Genomic DNA, 22,965 nt, shown 5'->3' with positions numbered 1-22,965 from the left:
GCACCGTACTCGGCCCCCTCTTATTTGCTCTGTATATAAACGGTGCTTAACGGCTGTAAATACCATATCTATGCCGACGATTTTCAGTTATATTTCTCTTTCCCCCCGCAAGAAATACTGCATGCAATAGAAATTGTGAACAATGACCTTAAACAAATAAGTACTTGGTCTGCACACCATGGCTTACATCTAAACCCGACTAAAACCCAGTGTATTCTTGTAGGTTCCCCTAGAATTTTGAGCAAAATAGATAAATCTAGCCTCCCTAGACTCAACATAAATGACATTCATCTGCCCTTCTCCACTACTGTTAAGAATCTGGGTGTGATACTCAACCAACATCTCACCTGGGCAGAGCAAGTTAACTCTGTATCTAGAAGAGCTTTCGGTGCATTGCATTCACTCTATCGGCTCAAAAACTTCCTCCCTGAACGCATAAAAATTAAACTGGTCCAGTCTCTTGTATTTCCCATTGTTGACTATTGCGACATTGCTTTCTTGGATGTCAATCACGAGCAAGCTAAACGACTGCAGCGAATTCAAAATGCCTGCATTCGTTTCGTTTTCGACCTAAAATATTCAGACCATTTGACATCGTACTTTGCGAAGGTCGAGTGGCTTAAATTAAGCGATAAACGTAATTTTCATAAGTTAATTTTACTGTACAAAATCCTCCAAATAAAAGACCCGCAATATCTCTATAACCGATTTCAACATCTTTCCGACTTTCACAGCCACAACACCAGATCGCGCGAAAGGTCTCTGCTGTCCATTCCACTCCACAAATCCAACTCTTATGCAAATTCTTTTACTGTTACCTCAGCAGGCCTTTGGAACAAGTTGCCACCTGAAATTCATGTCTCTTCCTCAATTGTGACGTTCAAAAAATTGTTAAAGTTACACATATTATACAATGAAAATTAAATGTTTGATTTCCCTATTAATATGGCGGGTGCAGAGAATGATAGAAGGACGTAAGGCACTAAAATGAATTAGAGTAATAGTTAAGATGAATTATCGTCAAAGTATACCGTATTGGACTGTGTTTTAAGTATGTGTAATATTGGACTGTGCTTAAGTAAGTGTAGTGTTATGTATTTGCTTGTTCGTGTGTAAGGGCAAAGATATGTATGTGTGTGTGTGAGTGTGTGTGTCCGTATCTATAGGTTAGATTACCTTTCTTATATGTAATTTCTCTTTGTATTTTTTATTTCTCTGTAATTTTTTATATATTTTTTTTCTTCCTTTTTTTTCAAAATTTTAATTATTTCATATTCAATTTTTTTGTAAACATGGTCAAGTGGAAGAAAAGGCTCCACAGCCTTAACTTCGCCATGTAAAAGAAGACGAAATAAAGAAATAAAGAGTGGATAAAAACCTAATAAAAGCAATCCAAAGTTGGTACAAAGGATGCAGATGCTACGTGAGGATGAGAAACCACCAGTCAGAGGAATTTGAAATAACAACAGGAGTTAAACAGGGAGATATACTATCACCATATCTATTTATAATCCTATTAGATGAAGTAATAAAGGAATGCCATATAAAAATGAAACAATTTCATGTAGGATACTGGAATATGAAATCAATTAAACTAACAGAGCTCATATACACTGATGATATTATACTAATAGCTAATACACAGGCTAGTTTACAATATAACCTAAATATTCTTAATGAAGAATTAAAGAAAAAGAATATGGAAATAAATACGGAGAAAACTAAAACAATGATAATTAGCAGAGAAAAGACAAACCGTAAGTTAAAACTGAATAACAAACCTTTAGAACAAGTGACAAATTTCAAGTATCTTGGAGTAATTATAAACAGTCAAGGAAAAGAAGAGGAAGAAATAAGAGATAGAATCATGAAGACAGGAAAGCTATATCAAATGATAAACCGAGGATTTATAGGCAAAAAAGAAATATCTACCCAAACAAAATTCACTGTATATAAAACAATTTATATACCAACACTTACATATAGCAGTGAAAATTGGACAATGACTGGAAAACACCTGCAAAATGTACAAACAATGGAAATGAGGTACCTTCGAAGAATAAGTGGGAAAACCAGGAAAGATCGGATAAGGAATCAAACCATTTGGCAATCTTTAAATGCTCAGCCACTACAAGAAACAGTTGAACGTAATCAACTCAGATGGTTCGGCCATTTGAGCAGAATGAGTGAGACGAGACTGCCAAAGCAGATATGGGAAGCACGTCCACAAGGAACAAGACCAAAAGGAAGACCAAGAAAGACATGGAATATATATGGGAAGCACGTCCACAAGGAACAAGACCAAAAGGAAGACCAAGAAAGACATGGAATATGAGCGTCAAAGAGATTTTGGAGAAACGAAGCATAAGATGGAAAGAGGCACAGGAAAAGGCGATGGACAGAAACGTCTGGAGAACTCTCTGTAACCCCTCGACACCGGCAGGTAGAAGAGGACGCGACTAAGTAAGTAAGTTATAAAAAAAAATGAACAATTATAAGTATTGCTCATCCCACTCGGAGATGTCAGTTGCTTCACATATCATTTATTTTCACACACAAGGTTTGACAGTATGAATCGATGCGAAGAAAGATAAATATACATTGTCAAAATTACATCACAGATGTATAAAATATCTTTCGAACAAATCAAAGTTCAAGATTTATTACTCGAAGTGCTGGACGAATCCAGTGGAATATTATCGTTTTCCAAGTTCAGAAAATGGATTAAATATTTGTAGTAAACATTTTCAAAGTCTTGAAGTATTCAAAATTGTAAAAGTCAATCCAATCATACTTATCTGTACGTATTTCCAACATGCAAACCAAGTTCAGATTATATACTCGTCAAATCACATATTTTCACATTTAAGAATATACACTTCCCTTTTTACCAATTTTTGTATTATGTCTTCCTTATTCCATTATTGACATTGCAGATTTAATAAGACATAACACTGTACAATTTCATCCCGTTTTCAACGAGATGTTTTCCCAAAAAAAATCCTCAGATTTCATCTGCTTCCATCTTAAAGACAGATGCAGTGTATCTCAATCCTTACACTTTTCACCATATTCACAGAATACAAACTACTAAACATTTTACATGAAAGAAATTTTATTTTGTACTTATTAATGATCTGAATTTTGTTGTAAGATAGTCTTTGGATAATAAATTACTTTAAAAGTTATTAAACTGCTTGTATTATTTCTTTTAAGTTATAAATGTTAATTTAAAGTTTCTCATCTTTTGTGGGAAAAAGGGATTTCCCATGTGAGATACATTGTTCCCTCTATAAGAGTTTTTTTCCCTTTATGAGAGTTGGCAATAATGATAATTTTTACTTATTTAGGATTAAAGTTTATGGAGCTTCCTTTATTGAATAGTGAATTTTACTGCTTTTTGAGTTTAATATGACTTAATTTAGATAGAATACAATCTCATATCGCAGGCAGTACGAAGGTAGAGTCAGATAAGCACCCACAACCTAGTAATTCTCAACTTATAGATGTTTTTATGAATATTGCAAGCTTACCGTAAGTACATGGTTGAACAAATACGACCAAAATTACATTGCCAATCTTAAATATATTAATAAACGCTTGAAGATCAGAAGTGTACTCCTAGTCCACAATATAAGAAATTTCTAAAATTTACAATTTTAATTTCTTTAGAAGAATAAGATCACCTCAAATAAGAGTGTCAAGCATTTTACATTATTTGTCTATAATGGTACGAATTCTAGTACTGTTATAGCATTTCCTTCCTGCACTGCTTTGTGTGTTCCAGGCGTTTATCAGAAGGCAGAACAAGAAAAAGAAAAAAAAATGATCTCGTCCTTTTTCTTTAGCTTTCGCATTGTGTCTGCAGCTCGTGTTTCCTAATCGCCAAAGCAAAACAATCTTTTGAGACGAGATTCAAAATACTGCCATTTTTCTTCCCTTCAGACTGAATAAGTCATAGCTCAGGAGCCAAGACACGAAACATTGGCGCCGGTTGCCAGCTGCTCGCACACAACCCTATGACCAGTTTGTAATGGCGGGAGGGGAAGGGGGAGAAGAACAAGTGGTGGAGCGGCATGCCGTCTTATCAGAAGTGTGCTCATTTCCACCTGGCCAAGTTGCAGAAAGAAAAGAAGGAAAGGGGAGGGGGAGGAAGGATCACTGCTTGACACTCTCCCATGTTGTCATGTCAATGCTTCAGACATAGGAGCAAGATTTCAGACGCAGGGCATTTAAAGAATGAGAAACCGGCTCAAGTCTTTTTTTTCCTTTTACTTGCAGTATGCTATGTTCGTTGAATGTGCGTATTCAGGTTCAAGAGCAACTGCGTAATTTTAGATGTCAGAGGAAAAGAGATGGGAGATCGCTTTTCGCCTTTATGTTAATTGGTTAAGATGTCTCGTGTAAGGGGGCTCACTTCGACACGAGCAAGAAAATCGGGGCAGAAATACTTGGTACTTTTCAGTAATTACAAGACTAGTGATGATACCATAGGGGGCATGAGAAAGCAACCCCCCGCCCCCTTTCAAATGAGAAAAAGGTGAAGATACAGTTCCCCATGCACTTTGCACCATGCCGTAATGCATATATAGGGGATGTGGGAGATTATGTGATCAGCACCATGCTCTGGTCATCTTTACCCCACATACTCTTTGATCTCTGCCAATTTGGAGGTGACATGATCAGCACCATGCTTTGGCAGCCTTTACCCCTCAAGGTTGTCCCAGGTAATTTTTTTTAGGCTGGGTGAGCTCCAGAGCCACTTTATGTGGTAGCTTAGATCACCTGCATTTTAATGGCATTTAGATGTGCACTAAATTTGGCTGCTCTCGGAAAATATTGCCGCACCCCTCATTTATTCACTCATTTTTCCTGGCCCCATCACTTTACAACACACGAGTCACGTAATCTGCATAAAATAATCCATTCTCTGCTTCATGCAGAAAAATATGTGTGTCCGAACTTCGCCCCCCCTCTTTCCCCAAACAATTGATTTGACAAGAATATTTTTCAATCAGTGAGTAAAATATCGCTCATCTACACATAGAAAAAAATAATCAAGTTAGCTTCATTCTGATGATCAAATGACATTAGCATCCATGAAAAAACTTCAGATTAAAAATAATTTACAGTGAAATATAGACTAGATCCAATTGTTTCCTTAGGAACCTAAACGACTTCCCATTAAAGAAGCGCAGTTCTTATTCAGTATCGGATAGCGGAGGTTGGCAAAACCTTCTTATTTTATTTTTCTATTCCAACGCTGCAGACAAGAAGAAAGGAAAAGTTTTCACACACAAGCATCCTTCTCGCTTTTCTTTTTACTTCCCGTCAACTAGGAAGGATTCTGTAAATCTGTGTGGGCAAAGAAGTGAATGATGATTGAGTCCTGTTGTCAATTTTCTACTCAGAGTGGGGAGGGTGAACTTTCCTTGTCCAAATTCTAAGGCAGGCATCATTTAGCGAGAATCGATTTGGCAACAGTGCGCTTGTTGTCTGATCCTGAGGCAGAAGAATCGGCCCATTGTATCTTTACCGGGAATGCAAGAAGTGCCATTTTCCCTTCCTGTCTGTGAAGAAAGGTGTGACAAATGCAAGCTGTGCCCCACCTCCTCCTCCTCCCCCCCACCTTTCACTGAAACATACCTCTTGGCTCCCTTCTCTCGCATGAAAGCCTAACATCTGGAAGTTCAAGGTCGCGTTGTGAATGAACCAGCTTCGAAAGCAAGAAAAAGGAGGGATAACTCGCATGGTCAACAGAACAGGTTTCTGCCATATTTCAAGACATCTTTACTGCTCGGAAAACGGGAGTTAGAACAAACGTAAGATTGAGGTGAACGTCCTATTATTGAACACGGCCTTTTGCCGGCGCCTGACTGGATGAACGTATTAAGCGGGAAAATGTATAATGCGGGAACGTAAAATCGAGATTTCACTGTACTATGGATGTATCTACATATGAAGAACATTGTCAACACTAATAAAATGCTGATATAAAATTTAATATATCAACAAATGACACCATACATGTAAAATTCCTTAGTGCAATGGTACTTGATGGACAACACCTGCTAAATGAATTTTCATTGGTAGATGCTTGGTCAGCAAATGAAATCCCAACACCACTGAAATCTGTTTCTAGTTCTTTCAAGTAGTTCCTCGACTGTCTTGATCAACCAAGAATTGTGGCCCAGCGGTCAAGCACATTGTAACAGATTGGTTACCTGGAGTCAACCCTGGGGGGGGGGGGGGGGGTAAAGGAAGTTGGTGCTGGTGATGATCACATCACCTCCAAAATGACAGAGATCGAGAATGTGTGGGGCCATACCTCCATATCCCCTAAATGTGCCTACAAAGCATGGTGCTATATGCATGGGGAACTTCACCTTTTTTGTTATGTAATCACAAAATACAGTGTTTCACACAAAAATGGTGCAAAATAAATAGAAACTTTGGATCTGCACCATGGTGCACAATTTCCAGGATAATTAGAATTGGTGAAAGTGTCTCATGGCATTTGTGAACCTTAATTTTTCTTGGATGTACGAATTGCTTGCATTTTAGAATTATTTCTCTTGTAGCCTATGCTTGTAACAACCGTAGGCTACAAGAAAAATAATTTGTGAACCCTGTGATATGCTAAATTGCTGGAAAAGTATTAACTAAAGTCAGGATGTGCTAGCAACTGGCGTGGAACCACCCGGTCAGGTAGTGACGCGCCGTTGCCGGACTGACCTATACTTCAGGATTTTCGCGAGCCCACAGAAACACGTGTAGGATTAAACATCTGGTTAAACAGTCAACAACGGGACCCTTCCATTGTTCTCATTCCAACTCTGTTCATATTTGAAGGAACAACGTTAACTACTTCTGTTCTTTCATTCATTTTTTTATGTTTTTACATAGCCTACAGGTAGCTCGAAAACACATGTATCAAATGTATCATTAATGTTATGAAAATCAAGCAATTGCCATGCGTTTTGTTGTAATTTATTGAACTCTGTATTGCCAGAGCCTGTATTCTCATGTAGCTTCCCAAATTATCTCACTTCACACACTTACATGTGCCTCCCCGATGGTACAGTGGTAGGGTAAGCGTCGTCGCCTTGTAATCAAGTAGTCCTGGGTTCAATACCCTGTCGAGGCACATGGTGGTTCGGATCCCACTTCCAACTGTCCATTCTAGATTAGCCGTAGTGTGCATAAAGTGGACTTTAAAACACCAACTCAATCAATCAATTCACACACAATTGATTTGTTCTTGATAAATTCTTCTCCGTAATACAGTAACTCTGTTCTGTGAAATTCTGTTTTAGAGGTGAATTTTTGTAGGTTCCACAAAATATAATTTAAAAACGTGTTAACAAACCAAGTTGTACGTAATTTGTTTATACGTAATTCACTCTAATTTTCAAGAAATACATTTCATTTGTACATTCTGAAGCTTCAACAATGTTACAGAAGTATAAATTCCATGTCTTTACAAAATAAGGGTGAGTTTTGTATACAAAAACAATAGGCAGGTATAGCTGTGGTCGGTATCGAGTTGCGAGAAAGACGAATGCCGTGGTGTGACAAAGAAGGCAAAGAAAGGCGGCATGAAATCAAAGGAGAACGATTTGCCACAGTTGTTCATAACACAAGATGCATTTTCTCTTGATCGTAATTGTGATACTATACAACACAAGTAAAAATATGCCGGTAGCTGATGCTTGCAATGTACCATAATAAAAACACAACAAAGGTTCTTTCAGTGAAGGTATTCGGTTCCTGTGTAGAGCAGGAAGAGAAAATGTTTCATGCTTGCCAGAAAGTAAAATTTACACAGGAAGTTAACGTTAACCTACAAGAAACTTCAGATTCAAACTTCTAAATTCGTTAATCACTTTACGACGGAAATAACATATAATAGCACACTAATACGTATGTGTTAATTTCGCGTGACGTTTTATTTCTTCCCGAGCTTGCCAACAGCTGATTAGCGTGTCTGCCTGATTTTGCGAACGTGGCAACGCAGAAAACCCCCAGCCACATGGCAGCCAACGAGGAGACAGAATTTGGTCAAGTTCTGCCATCTTGCGTTCTGATTGCACACTGCTTCTTATCGCGGCCCGACTGTAGTATTGGATGATATCAATACAATACAATACATCAACATCAGTTTTGGCTCATGCCTTCATTTGATCCATTCTACAACATAAGCAAAGTACATACCTTCCACATGATGACAGCGAGCATTCTGTACACACCACGTGCACTGACCCCGCTTCAATTTCTGAGCTACGGAAATGGTGGCAGACGGTTGCTTAGAAGAGTGTTGTTTTCCACTGCCATGGATCACACAAGAATGACAATCAGCCAGGGCAGGACACACACCAGGGCATTGGGTGGTTTGTAAGTTTGTTGTGCAATTAGTTCCAACTGTTCTACCATAACAGATCTTGTCTGCGGAGCACCAGCCACATTCTGGATTTGCTATGCATTCACTGAGATTACGGTGCCTAAGAGAGAAAATAAATTATTAAAATTTAAACTCTATAACACACCCACAACAGCTTAGTAGGAAATGCTGATCATCAATGATCTGAATGCGACATGTAAGGAGATACAGATAATGGGAATGAGTCAATACAAAATATCAATTAAATTTAATTAAATTTTAACAGAACATTTAAAGTTAGAAAACAACAACAAATACAGTGGAAACCCAATTTTACATTTTCCCCACATTATACATTCACTCTTCATGGTCCTAATGGAGCAAAATGTTATAAAAATTTTCCCAGATTTTACATTTTTCTGCATTCTCAAATCTGGGTCTCTGGCATAGTGTGTCATTGCTCTACCAACTTAGTTACTGGGCTCAAGTCCTGGTTGGAAATGTATATTTTACTTAAATTTCTACAATAGTGCATGTGTCCACATAAACTAATATACAACTCTACATTGGAAGATACAAGGCACTATCAACATCATCATTGTTTCAAATCAAATTTTAAATCATTTTCATCCTTTTACCATGACTTCCACTTAACATTTCCACTCCTAAAGAAGAATTGAGGTCGATCCAAAATTTAGGAAAACCACAAGAAGGTATGTCAAAATACACATTTTGCTTTACTAAGGCAAAAGCAATTATAATTACATATATTAAGGAGATGAATGAATCAGAGATTGGCAAATGTATCTGGAATCAGTTATTGGTATCTCTATTTGATCAGTATTTGCAAAAGTTTTATACTGGGATACATACCAATATTAATTTATACATTAAGCTCTTCAAGTTAAAATCATAAGGGTGCTGCTTACCTCCAACAATTTTGCTCAGGATCATTGGATTCTCCTTCACTTGTTGCCAGTGTAGGAGGAAGAACATACGCAAGAAGATCACCATTCACACTCCCATGGTATCCACCAACTATCAGCAAAGTATTTCCATTTCTGAGATCTGCAGCATGTGCAAATACCCCTTGCTGTTTTGGGTAATGAGCAGCTAGGAACAAAAATAAGGAAAATATATTGAAAGAGAATCATCCAAGAATGGGAAACAAAAGGTATCACATGGAAATTACACATACACAAACTCTGCTTCATTATTTCTAAAGGCAGTTCAACAATTTTATGATTAAAGTATTTAAGGTATTTCTTTAATTACAAAAGTGGCTATATGCCTTTACAAGTACCTAAATAATCTGAAAGTTAAAATATAAAAAAACACAGTAATTTTACATTGTTTCGAATGGAAGTAAACTGTGATCATTTACACTAAAACATAAAAGGGTACTTGGACACAAAATGCTACGATATTTGCACCTAAAACAGATGAAACAACACATGAGTGGAGACAGTTATATAATACAGAACTGCACAATCTTTATTCATCCCAAGAAGACTTTGGTGGCCACGACAAATAATATGCATGGGACAGGATAGAAAAGCAAGAGACCTGTAGGCGGGTCAAGGGTGGAATCATCTTGTCCAGGATAGGAACAGGTTGAACACTTACATTGCCAGCAGACAGTAAGTAAACTAGCTAACGTTTTCATAATGAACATAGTATTTTATCAAAACTCACTTTCTTCATTCATGGTAGACGTATGTTGATAGAAGGATGTATAATTTGATAATTAATTTAAATCTACATGAAAATTAATGTCCATTATCATAACAAGCATGCTAATATTACTTTATGTGCTTCATTTAATAACATTTATTTGAATGTGGAGTAGTGTGAATAGTACATTACAAGATAGGAAACTATTCGAGTCAGTTCACTGTTGTTTTGAAGAAGAAGCAAGTTGCTTTATAAACAGTTCTATAAGTAGAGCTTAGCTCCTGCAAGTTGTTTGCCTACACGGGTTTGGATACACAGCAGTGAAATAGTATAGGGTGATACTTCCTTTCCCATTTCACTAATATTTATTGTTATTAATTACCATTTCTCTTGTGCAAATGTTTATTGTTCTTTAATCTTAATTTCTATAATTTACCTATCACTGATAATGTCAGGATAGTGGCTAATCTGTATATATATATATATATATATATATATATATATATATATATATATATATATATATATATATCTTGTTAAGAGCTGTTGCCATGGCAAATACGAGTGTCTTTTGTCTTGACTTTGGAAGTTCGGGCTCAGAATTTGAATAGAGTGATCAAGTAGAATTATAAGAAGTTTAATTTCTTTGAGTGACATGGATTATATGTTAGAAATATAAGTATTTAGTATGCAAAGAAGTAAAATTGACTTCCTTTTTCTTAGTGCAAACTTAACTTTGATTTTTATTTGGTTTCAACCACGAAGAGAGATATTACCCCATACCCTGAGAGGCATCACGTGTATGCTTTCGAGTCTTTCATGTGAATTTATTATTTGCTCTGGTAGATAAAATCATGTTCTTTTGACCAAAGAACGTGTCAAGATTTTGGCGCAACAACGCGGGGCCGGAAATATGTTGTTTTATTAGTGTTTATTTTTTGTGTGTTCGTGAAGTGTAATTGATTTGTGATTGTGATGGAAATTCTGTACTAGAAGAATATGGATAAGAAGATGTTGAGAAGTGCAAGTAAATAATCGGCTGAGGAAAATTAATCTCCAGTGCAGTCAGTTCCAGTTACAGCACACCTGCTTTCTTCAATACGGATTATGTTGGAGGAAAGTACAAGGGCTATGGAAACAAAGATGCAAGAAAACTCCAGTGCTCTGGAATCTAAAATTCAGGAAAACGTTAGAGAAAGTTCTAGCAATCTGGAAGCAAAGATCCAAGAAAACTCCAGTGTGCTGGAAGCAAAGATGCAAGAAAACTCTAGAAGTCTGGGAGCTAAGTTTCAGGAGAATGTAGCCATGTTGCAATGCAGTTTGAACTTAAAGTTAGAGGAAAGTGGCAGAAATTTGGTGGAATCAGAAAGGTGCTTAGAAGAGAAGATTTCACAAGGTTATTCGAAGCTTACAGAATCTGCTTTGGAGATTGGGCAGAGGCTGGACAATTTGACTGCCAAAGTGGAAGAAAATCAACAGAAGATAAAAGAAAGCATTCAAACAGAGATTGTTTTAACTTACATCAGACATGTGAAACAAACTCTCAACAAGTGGAATCAAATGTGCAAAAAGAAATTGCCCTGTTGAGAGAAGAGGTTGAACAATCTCAGGGTAACTTCTGTAAGGAAATTACTGAGGAACAGAGCAGTTTCACGAATGAAGTATTTGAAAATGTGAATCATCAGGTAACTGTTACTACAGATAACTTAGAAGATACCATTAACCAGAAAATGGCAGAGAAACTTGCTGAGAATATAAATGAAACAGAGGGATACAGAAAAGCTGATGAAGAATGGACGAAAACAGTTGAAACTAAACAAGACAAATTTCCCTCACATGTTGGTCATATCTGTAGTGAAATTGTTCATATTTCTGATCAGCTGAATAGGTTACAGATCCAGATGAACTCTGATCATCCTAAAATCCACCGTGTTGATGAAGATTCTGGAAGATCGACATTTTATCCCATCTGTTCAGATGAAGCTTCAAACCTGCAAAGAAAAACCCAACGGAAAAAGTGGCGGAAAAAGAGGTACAAGAAGATGAACGAATCCAGCTATTCAGACAGTGAATCAACTTCTCGCAGCAGAAGAAACAGAAGTGAGTCTTCTTCACACATTGTACACACTGGTGTAACTCCTAGGATGGCAGACATCAATTCTATGAGAAAGTTCGACGGCAATATTATTGCTACTTCAGCTGAAATATATTTAAAGGAATTGAATACAAACCTTGAAATTCTACAGATTCCTCAACATTATAGGCTTGAAATCATTCCACGTTTGTTAACTGGAAAGGCCTATCACTGGTTTTATTCGCATAAGAACGATTTTCGCACTTACTATGATTTCTGCAGAGAGTTCAAGAAGCGTTTTGCTTCAACAGAAGCGAAAGAGAGAGAATTGGCGTCTGTGAGGAATAGGCGGTACAATAAGCAGAATGATAACAATGTGGAAGAATATGTTTGGTCTGTGTACTCTGCCTATAGGAATCTGAGTAATCATTACACCGAGCAGGAAGTAGTTAATCTAATCATCGGACAGTTGCCTTGGAAAGTAAAGCAATTGTGCTTGGCTCATGCTCCGAACACCATGGATCTTGGCGGATTTTGTCAAGATATATGAGCAAGCAGAGGAACAAGATGCTTGGCGGTCTACATGGAGACGAGATATTGGAGCTGAACTAAACAGCAGATGTTCAAAGAAGGTCTAGAATTTGCTTAGTTCAGCAACAAAATAGGAGTAACCCAGCTGAGAGTCCATACCCTAGAAATGGAAATAATTACCGTCAACAGCGTTAGTTTAGATCATGACGAGAATATCCAGCTTCCAGAAGTAATCCTTACGATAGACCGTATCCTAACAGCAGGTTTTCTTCACCAAGTCAACAACGTTTATATCCACCGAGAGATAGCAATAATGCTCCCGGGACTCAAATGACGAGCAGTGGCATGCAGACAGACATTGTTGGACCATATCCCAGCACTGAGCAAGTGCGTAGTGTGGAAGTAATGAGGAACTTCTGTTGGGATAACGGATATAATCTGGATCAGGTGCGGGACTTTACCCCTCGCCTAGCATAGAACTATCCATTATGTTAAGCAGTCTCGGAGGAAACTGGTGGCAAGAAGAGAGATTTTACAGTCTGGTGACAAAGATATTATGCTGATACTCGTAACAAATCAGAATTTACCTGTACATTAAGGCAGATCGTTCAGTATAAAAATTCAGTGAGCTAGAACTAGATTTCAGAACTTGAATTTGTAGGCAAGCGTAACTCAGTGCTCGAAACTACTGAAAGCATCATTCTAATGGAAATCTTAATTGTTAAAGATTTACCATAAAATCTACTGTTTGGTTATTTGTTTCTGCGAAAGTATAAAACTGAGATCAGTCTTATATATAGAATATTATATTTAATGGTGGATGGAGTGTAGATTGAAAAGGAACTAGAAGAATAATTCCGTAGACAAGTAAATGAGGGTCCGGAAATTTAAAGCTAGCCATTAGAAATGGATTCCTTCACCAGAAGATATGAAAAAGAAGATTGATTCTAGTAAATTACTGAAAATGAAACAAAGAACCGATTTAAGTTGAAATCTTCACGATCCATAGGAAGGTGTCTTTGGAAAGGCCTGGCACTGGAAACGTTTTAAATGAATTGGTGATTACAACACGTTATGGAGCGAGGCCATATTCGAATAAGCTGCTCATTGTTTACATGATCTGGTTTTCTTATTTGTATGAAGTCTCATCGTTTATTGGAAATTCTGTATCAGAAGTCCCATTCCATTGAATCTTTCTTCAAGCGTCCAGTTTTATCTCAGAACTTGTGAACTAAATACATGAAGAATTGTAAACTGTTTTCCAGAGATTGAAACCAAAATCTCCTAGACTGGTAAAAGTTTTCCAGTTCGTCGTCGATTTTGATTTCTTTTCGGAGGGGGCAATTGATACGTCCTTTCCCATTTCACTAATATTTATTGTTATTAATTATCTTTTCTCTTGTGCAAATGTTTATTGTTCTTTAATCATAATTTCTGTAATTTACCTATCACTGATAATATCAGGATAGCGACTAATCTGTATATATTTATCTTGTTAAGAGCTGTTGCCATGGCAATTACGAGTGTCTTTTGTCTTGACTTTGGAAGTTCGGGCTCAGTATTTGAATAGAGTGATCAAGTTGAATTATAAGAAGTTTAATTTCTTTGAGTGACATGGATTAACAGTTGGGCTGAAGAAAAGTTCGTAGGCTGACTCATAGATGGCGTTACTAGAATTAAATCCATGTGATTTGTACTTAGTACTAACCTTCAACGTGTATAAATTTCACAGCTGCCGGATAATTAGTTCGTGAGATATAGCATTGTGAGTGAAGCAGCTTTTGTTATTGTGAAAAAATGGATAAAAAAGAATTTCGTGTGTTAATAAAGCATTGCTTTTTGGCGAAAAAAAATACTGTTGAAGCCAAGGCTTGACTTGATAAACATTATTCGGACTCTGCACCAGGAAAATCAACCGTTGAGAAGTGGTTTGCTAAATTTAAACGAGGCGAAATGAGCATCGAAGACGATGCACGCAGTGGACGCCCCAAAGAGGCTGTTACCGACGAAAACATCAAAAAAGTCCACAAAATAATTTTAAATGATCGTAAAGTGAAGTTGATCGAGATAGCTGAGATAATTACATAGCGTTGTTGGAGTGTTTAAAGGATGAAATCACGAAAAAAACGGCCCCATTTGAAGAAGAAAAAAGTGCTGTTTCATCAAGACAATGCACCGTGTCACAAATCAATGAAAACGATGGCAAAATTATATGAATTAGACTACGAATTGCTTCCCCATCCACCATATTCTCCAGATCTGGCCCCCAGTGACTTTTTCCTGTTTGCAGACCTTAAAAGAATGCTCGCTGGAAAGAAATTTAGCACTGATGAAGAGGTAATCGCCGAAACTGAGGCCTATTTTGAGGCTAAAGAGAAATCGTACTATAAAAATGGCATCGAAAAATTGTATGACCGCTATAATCGTTGTATAGCCCTCGAAGGCAACTATATTGAATAATAAAATCGAATTTTGTCAAAAAAATATTTTTTACTATGTTAGCCTACGAACTTTTCAGCCCAACTGTTATATGTTAGAAATATAAGTATTTAGTTTGCAAAGAAGTAAAATAGACTTCCTTTTTCTTAGTGCAAAAACAACGAAGAGAGATATTACCCCATACCCTGAGAGGCATCACATGTATGCTTTCGAGTCTTTCATGTGAATTTATTATTTGCTCTGGTGGTTAAATCAGAGGCTACATTTTTTACATAAAATAACCACAAATGTACACTAGTGCAGAAAACAAGAGTGAATGAATATGGTGATAGAAATTTGCCTACTATTACCTTTGCGATGGGGTGTAAAACACTGAAAAAAAGTTATTAAAATTGGAAAGTCCATTAAACACAGCAAACAGTGTACACAAATATGTATGGAAAATACAATTTCATGAATAAGAAAAAATATAGCATTGATGAACAAACCTTTATTCTTTGGCCAAAGAATATTATCATTAATCCATGTATGGCACCCAAGATGATAAAAGTAAATTTGGCTATCATAGCATATCTCTTCTTTATGATGACGATGTGAATAACCACCAAAGACAACCAGGTAATTACCTGAAAACATATAATGATTGGATTAGAACTGCACTACTGATACCAATCTAATATCAGCATTACTTGTAGATTATTTTCTGTAGCATGAACATCTAGGTACATAAAATATTGATATCAATATTTAAAAATCAATATCAGTTTGTCCAAATCTAGTATTTGCATTTTTCTTATTTTGAATTTGAATTTAATTTTTGGGTGCGTCAGCACTAAAAGGCTATTTTGCACCCATCATGTTATTCGGGGTCCAGCCCCTTATCATAACTAAAATAACTGTTAACTTCGTTAACTAAATATTATAATATTCTGACTTTGGTTAAAAGCTGAGGCTGTAAAGGGGCACTCAGCACACATATGGACAAAAAACATGGACAACCCACAGAATTATACTGGCCATAGGGCCAGATGCCAGAGCCTCGTTAGTCTGCAAAATGCAGTCCAGGGTGTATGTGGAAGTGAGGTTGACAACTGGGTGTACTACGTGGAAAGTCACCCCTTACACCACTATTTTTTCTTAATTGATGGCCATGTGGAAAACTCAGGTTCGATTCCTGGAGCATGTGATTTCAGGTAGGTATTTGTTCACTCCATGTCTCCGCATGTGGGGTTCATTCAGCCTCTAATAAATGTGTATCTGCGGCTAAACCTTGGGGTAAAGTTAGTCAGAGCAAGATGTTGATCACATCACCTCCACAAAAGGCCAATATAATGAATGTGTGGGGCCCTATCTCCACCCCACCATGACTTCACAGCATGTTGAAGAAAAAAAAAACAATTTGCAGTGGGTACCATTACTTTGGCATTTCTCTCACATTTGGATAATTTGATTTGATATGATGTTTGTTATTTAGCATTGCTTTTTTTGCCACTTTCGGCTAATCACGAAGATGACGATGAGTTATGATATTGATGGAGAGACACTCACAAAGAGCACCCATGCCCAGGTCCTGGCATCATTCAATGCTGCGATAATCACTCCACCACAGATCGGCATTAGGTTAATTGCAATGATAATAATGAATGTTGATGAGATGAAACACTCAAGCAAGGTTTCAAACTTGAAACCCTCAGTGTGGAGACAGCGAATTGCTCCACATGCTAGGCCAGCAGAGTGGCTACTGTTAACTTTAGTCCATGAACAATTTCTAATTTTTTAAGTAAAATTAATAAGAAACAACATTTGGTACAAACCTACTACAGTGCTTGTGTGGAATGCTCTCTCGCCAGGTACAAAAGTGCCTCCAAAGTGAGTCCTAGGGTAAAAGATTTCAGACCAGTATCTCTGCTTCAGATCAAAGGCAAACATGCGGTCACTAAGCTTGGAAAATCTTGCACCATCTGCCACGACACCCCCATACACAATCAACGAGTAGCTCTCTCTGTGGTAGACTGTGCTGTGTGCCACAACTCGAACATCCAGTTCCCTACCACCCCTTGCCTTCACTTCATTCCACTGCTCGTTAAAACCAAGCTCGATCCTGTACATGCGAGAAGAAAATTCCCCCCTCTCGGTGCTCCCGCCAAAAACATACAGCCATCGATTCTCTACCACCGTCACAGTGTGACGGGTTAACTTCAAAGGTTTCACAGTACTGTTAACAGCCCTGAGAGTCCACAGGTTCGAGGTCACATTATAAAACCATAACTCATTTGACAAGCTGCCATTTGGAAGTCTCCCTCCAAATATTACAAATCCACCTGGATAAGGACTTCCTGCATGGCCATATCGAGAAGATGGTTTCAGGAAGGTTTTGGTCGTTTCACTGCTTCTTTTGAATCGTATATGATTGTTAGTTCTTTCCGGCAGAGCCTTCATTCGTATACTGACGGTAGCATTGTTTGTGACTGTGAACAAAATATCTTTCAATCGAGATGAGCTTGCTGAAGCATTCTCCCTGCGATCGTCTTCTACTGAGTGTGCAACTGGGTTGTGAACATGAACTCTTGGATGTCTTATTGTAGTTCTGTTGCTACTATCAGTCATATTGTGCCACTCACTGGTATTAAAATTGTACACTACGAGATCACCAAGAACGTCATTGAGATTGTAACCAGCAAACACGTACAGAGAGTCAGTTTCATTTACATAAATTGCTGTGTGAGCAGCTCTAGGAGACAGACCAAACTCTTTGTGGGATAACCAATGCCAATTATTACCATTTGGGTCTGACCTATTTAAACTGCAGCTCTCCCCAGAGTACCCTGCTGCGCACATGCATCTTCCATCCACGCACATGCCTCTACTCTCAGATGCACCGCAGTTTTCACTGCATAGTTTATAAGAACAATCACCCCCATAATATCCATCACTACATACACAAGTATAATTTACACATGTCCCATGTCCGGTGCAATTATTTGGACAGTCACTTATCGAGTACTCTGCTTGGAAACCATTCAAAGCATAATTTGTATCACTGTACAATAATATCAGCATCTGAAAAAAAAAAATGTATGTTATTATTATTTACAAATACAGAAGAGAAGATTTCTTCTAATTTGTCTGCATTTCTTACTTCAAGCACACTTCAAAATAACGAAAACATGGAAATTAAATTTCACATGTTCATCTACATCTCCAGAATGCAATAACAAAGAAAAACCCTAGAACTCCCGAAGGGAGAAGCCTCCTCTTGCTTACAGATACTATTATATTCACACTTACTTTGTGGTAAAATTTGTAATTGTTCTCAAGAAGAAACTCCAAATAATATCTTTAAAAAAGCTTTGAAAAACAATGTGTTTCTCCAATGGACTCTAGCAGCTCACCCCTTGGGACTATGAATAGCATGTTTGCTGAAATGTAAACCGTAAGCTTCTCCCTATGAATTTGGTGATAATAAAAGAACATCATGTTAAGGGCACATCTGTATGGAGAGGATTAAAATCTGCATCACTTGCAATACCTGTGTTAATATTCTAAGCTCATCTTGAAATTTAAAGAGAAAATTCACAAAAACACATGTGACAACATAAATGAACTTACGCTTAAATAATCTACCATTAAAGTGAACTACTGATGGAAGCATGCAATTGACATGTGTGTATTACAATAAATTTAAAAAAAACTGTTGTAGAATATTTAAGAACATTAACTAGAAGAAACTTATGGGTCCATTAAATGCCCCACTCTATCTGGGAAACTACATGAATTATGCATTACCTTTATACGAACAAAAACTAATTAACAAAAATGTACTATTTTTACCCATTACTGATAGACTAATAATTAATGTCAAATCTCTAGAATGCAATGAAAAAAGACATTGAAATACTTACAGCACCAGACTGAGCAAAAACTGGCTGTGGAATGGTGTTGCCACTAAAGCTACCCAAAAGTGGAGCATCAAAGGAGTGGCCATCATGAACAAAGATGTAATCAAAGGAACATTCTGTTTCCATACTGTGGAACTTCAACGTTATAAATTGTCTACTATCCTTAGCTGTAATAGAAACAAATCATTTGCAAGTTATAATACTCATCAAATATACAGCATACACCTACAAAGAAACAATTTTAATAAGCACACATATACAGATCTTCCCAGATTGTGTGTAACCAGTAGTTTTATATAGGGTCCAGCAATATATATCTACCATTTTAATATATTTCCTATAGTAACACAATACAGCGAATGTAAAGCAAGATAGTGGTAACTGATAGTTAACATGATGGAGTTAGATCGGGTGATCTTGGAGGCCACACTATGTCCCAGAGACATTTAATGATTCTGTCTGTGAACACAATACATAACATTGCCATCGTTTCTTGAGCAGTATGTATAGTTGCTCTGTCTTGTTAGAAATAAACTACAGACATTTGTAATGTGTGTTGTTTTGACTCTTCCATGTCTCAAAGTGTTAAACTGCTGTAGAAATTTATGCTGCGGAGCTACCATACAATGTGTATTTTTAAAATATGCCTCTACCACAAAAGTACGGTGTTCAGGATCTAACAGTCCATTGCTACAGAAATGATGTTCCTCATGCACTTACTTAAGATGATCGGATACATCCCTACTGCAGGTCCCAAGGAAATACCAAACTTTGAAAGTGGTAGATACTCTATGTGATCAAAAATATCCGGACACCAGGCAAAATGTGTGTTGGCATTAGAAGGCCACTCTGTGGTGCCATCTACAGCGAGGTGAGGCAAGCAAGGGACCACTACAGGCAGCATAGTGCACGAGACAGCAGAATGGGTCGGTTGAAAGAACTTACAGACTTCGAAACTGGTGAAGTGATTGGGTGCAACACGAGTAACAAGTCAGTGTGCGAGATATCCACCCTCCAAAACATCCCGAAGTCCACTGTCGCCGATGTGATAGTAAAGTGAAAAAGTAATGGGACGTGTACAACCGCAAAACGTTCTGGTTGAGTGCCCATGTTGACAGACAGAGACCGCCGAGTGTTGAATAACAGTTCGGCTGAAAAGTTCGTAGGCTGACTTATAGATGGCGTTACTAGAATTAAATCCATGTGATTTGTACTTAGTACTAACCTTCAAAAGATACGTGTATAAATTTCACAGCTGCCGGATAATTAGTTCGTGAGATATAGCATTGTGAGTGAAGCAGCTTTTGTTATTGTGAAAAAATGGATAAAAAAGAATTTCGTGTGTTAATAAAGCATTGCTTTTTGGCGAAAAAAAAAAATACTGTTGAAGCCAAGGCTTGGCTTGATAAACATTATTCGGACTCTGCACCAGGAAAATCAACCGTTGAGAAGTGGTTTGCTAAATTTAAACGAGGCGAAATGAGCATCGAAGACGATGCACGCAGTGGACGCCCCAAAGAGGCTGTTACCGACGAAAACATCAAAAAAGTCCACAAAATAATTTTAAATGATCGTAAAGTGAAGTTGATCGAGATAGCTGAGACTTTAAAAATATCAAAGGAACGTGTTGGACATATTGTGCATGAATATTTGAACATGCGAAAGCTGTGTGCAAAATGGGTGCCGCGCGTGCTCACAATCGATCAAAAGCAACAACGTTTTGATGATTCGGAGCAATGTTTAGCGATATTCAACCGTAATAAACACGAATTTTTCCGTCGATATATTACAATGGATGAAACATGGCTCCATAACTACACTCCAGAGTCCAATCGACGGTCAGCCGAGTGGACTGCACGTGATGAACCGAATCCAAAGCGTGGAAAGACGCAACAGTCGGCTGGCAAGGTTATGGCATCAGTATTCTGAGATGTGCATGGTATTATATTCATTGATTACCTCAAAAAGGGCCAGACCATCAACAGCGATTATTACATAGGATGAAAGGATGAAATCACGAAAAAACGGCCCCATTTGAAGAAGAAAAAAGTGCTGTTTCATCAAGACAATGCACCGTGTCACAAATCAATGAAAACGATGGCAAAATTATATGAATTAGACTACGAATTGCTTCCCCATCCACCATATTCTCCAGATCTGGCCCCCAGTGACTTTTTTCTGTTTGCAGACCTTAAAAGAATGCTCGCTGGAAAGAAATTTAGCACTGATGAAGAGGTAATCGCCGAAACTGAGGCCTATTTTGAGGCTAAAGAGAAATCGTACTATAAAAATGGCATCGAAAAATTGTATGACCGCTATAATCGTTGTATCGCCCTCGAAGGCAACTATATTGAATAATAAAATCGAATTTTGTCAAAAAAATATTTTTTACTATGTTAGCCTACGAACTTTTCAGCCCAACTGTTAGGGTAGTATGAGAGAACCGGCATCAGCGATCACCACCATCACACAGGAATTCCAAACCAGGGCAGGATGTAATTCTAGCAGCATGACTGTGCGACGTGAGGTACGTCGACTTGGTTACCATGGACGAGCTGCTGCCCATAAGCCCCACATCACCCAACGAAACACGAAGCGTCGCCTCGCATGGTGTAAGGAGAGGCGCAACTGGTCGTTAGAACAGTGGAAATCCGTGATGTGGAGTGACGAATCACGTTATACCATGTGGCGATCCGATGGTCGTGTGTGGGTGTGGCGAATGCCTCATGAACGACATTTAGCATCCGGTGTTGCGCCGACAGTGAAATTCGGTGGAGGTAGGGTGACAGTGTGGGCATGTTTTTCCTGGAAGGGGCTTGGTCCCCTCGTTACTTTGCACGGTACTGTCACGGCACATCATTACGTTGACATTTTAAAAACGTTCATGCTGCCTACCATCGAAGAACAGTTCGCGGATGATGATTGCGTGTTTCAACACGACAATGTGTCCGTCCACAATGCGGGCCTTGTGGGACAGTGGTTTCAAGAGAACAACATCCCACTTATGACCTGGCCTGCGCAAAGCCCTGATTTGAATCCCATTGAACATCTCTGGGATGTTTTGGAATGCCGACTTCGTGCCAGACCATGCCGACCAACATCCACTGCTCTTCTCATCTTGGCACTCCGCGAAGAATGGGCCGTCATTCCTCAATATACCTTTCGCCACCTGATTGCCAGTATGCCTCTGAGAGTGGAGGCTGTCATCAAGGCCAAGGGTGGCCCCACACGGTATTGATTGCCAGTGCATCCGATGGGAGGATGCTTCGAACTTCACGCCTTAATTCCAGTGAGTGTCCGGATATTTTTGATCACATGGAGTATATATTACTGGACCTTTTATTAAGCACCAATAGAAAAATTGTACTTTTTCATTTGTTGGATGTTTTGACACATACACATGTATTGGTCAACAGCACAGAATGAATTAAACTGAATTGGAATTTTCAAAACAATAAGGATTGGGACAGGATCAGACCATATCCAGGGTGTCTCATATAAATATACCTCCCAAGAATAATGCTCTATAAGCAATTAATAAGATGTTTGATTGTTCAATTTCTTTTGTTACATCATGTACATTCACTGTGGTATTATCTCGGTTTAAACTTGGTAGATATATTTTGAGATGCTCCTGTATATTTTCTTTAACCCTTAGTTCGCCGCCGTAACACATATGTTACAAAAAAAAGTATGTCCCTTGTAGCCGCTGTAACACATATGTTACAAACAGCTTTAGATACAATTATCGAGGGTTTGCCACACTTATATTTGTATATTGAGGTTGAAACACTGACAGTTCGTTCGGGAATATGTTTTGCAATTGTGTTTCGAAAATTCCAAATCTCCCCACCCCCTCCTTTCTCGGAATATGTCACGTGTTTGGGCTCACCCAAACACGTGTTCGCTCTTCAGTTGGCAGACACAATAAATGCTTGGTATTTACGATGCTGTTTTCCTCCAAGCTT

The 22,965-nt window shown here is 38.0% G+C and overlaps 1 protein-coding gene across 1 annotated transcript in view; it reads right to left on the bottom strand.

The window, feature by feature from the left end:
• The window catches only part of Megf8 (multiple EGF like domains 8), a 120,947-nt gene that overhangs the window by 74,728 nt on the left and 23,254 nt on the right, over positions 1-22,965 (bottom strand). The window contains exons 4-8 of the mRNA XM_083138404.1: positions 19,001-19,164; positions 16,913-18,158; positions 15,587-15,724; positions 9,310-9,493; positions 8,215-8,501 (exon numbers count right to left, since the gene is read on the bottom strand). Coding sequence (XP_082994530.1) covers positions 8,215-8,501; positions 9,310-9,493; positions 15,587-15,724; positions 16,913-18,158; positions 19,001-19,164 — 2,019 coding nt within the window. The remainder of the gene's footprint in view (positions 1-8,214; positions 8,502-9,309; positions 9,494-15,586; positions 15,725-16,912; positions 18,159-19,000; positions 19,165-22,965) is intronic.

The sequence above is a fragment of the Lepisma saccharinum genome, chromosome 1 (assembly GCF_977018435.1).
Source record: "Lepisma saccharinum chromosome 1, izLepSacc3.1, whole genome shotgun sequence".
In the NCBI taxonomy this organism is placed as follows: domain Eukaryota; kingdom Metazoa; phylum Arthropoda; class Insecta; order Zygentoma; family Lepismatidae; genus Lepisma; species Lepisma saccharinum.
The sequence above is the reverse complement of the archived record's forward strand: the minus strand, read 5'-3'. Positions and strand labels throughout refer to the sequence as shown.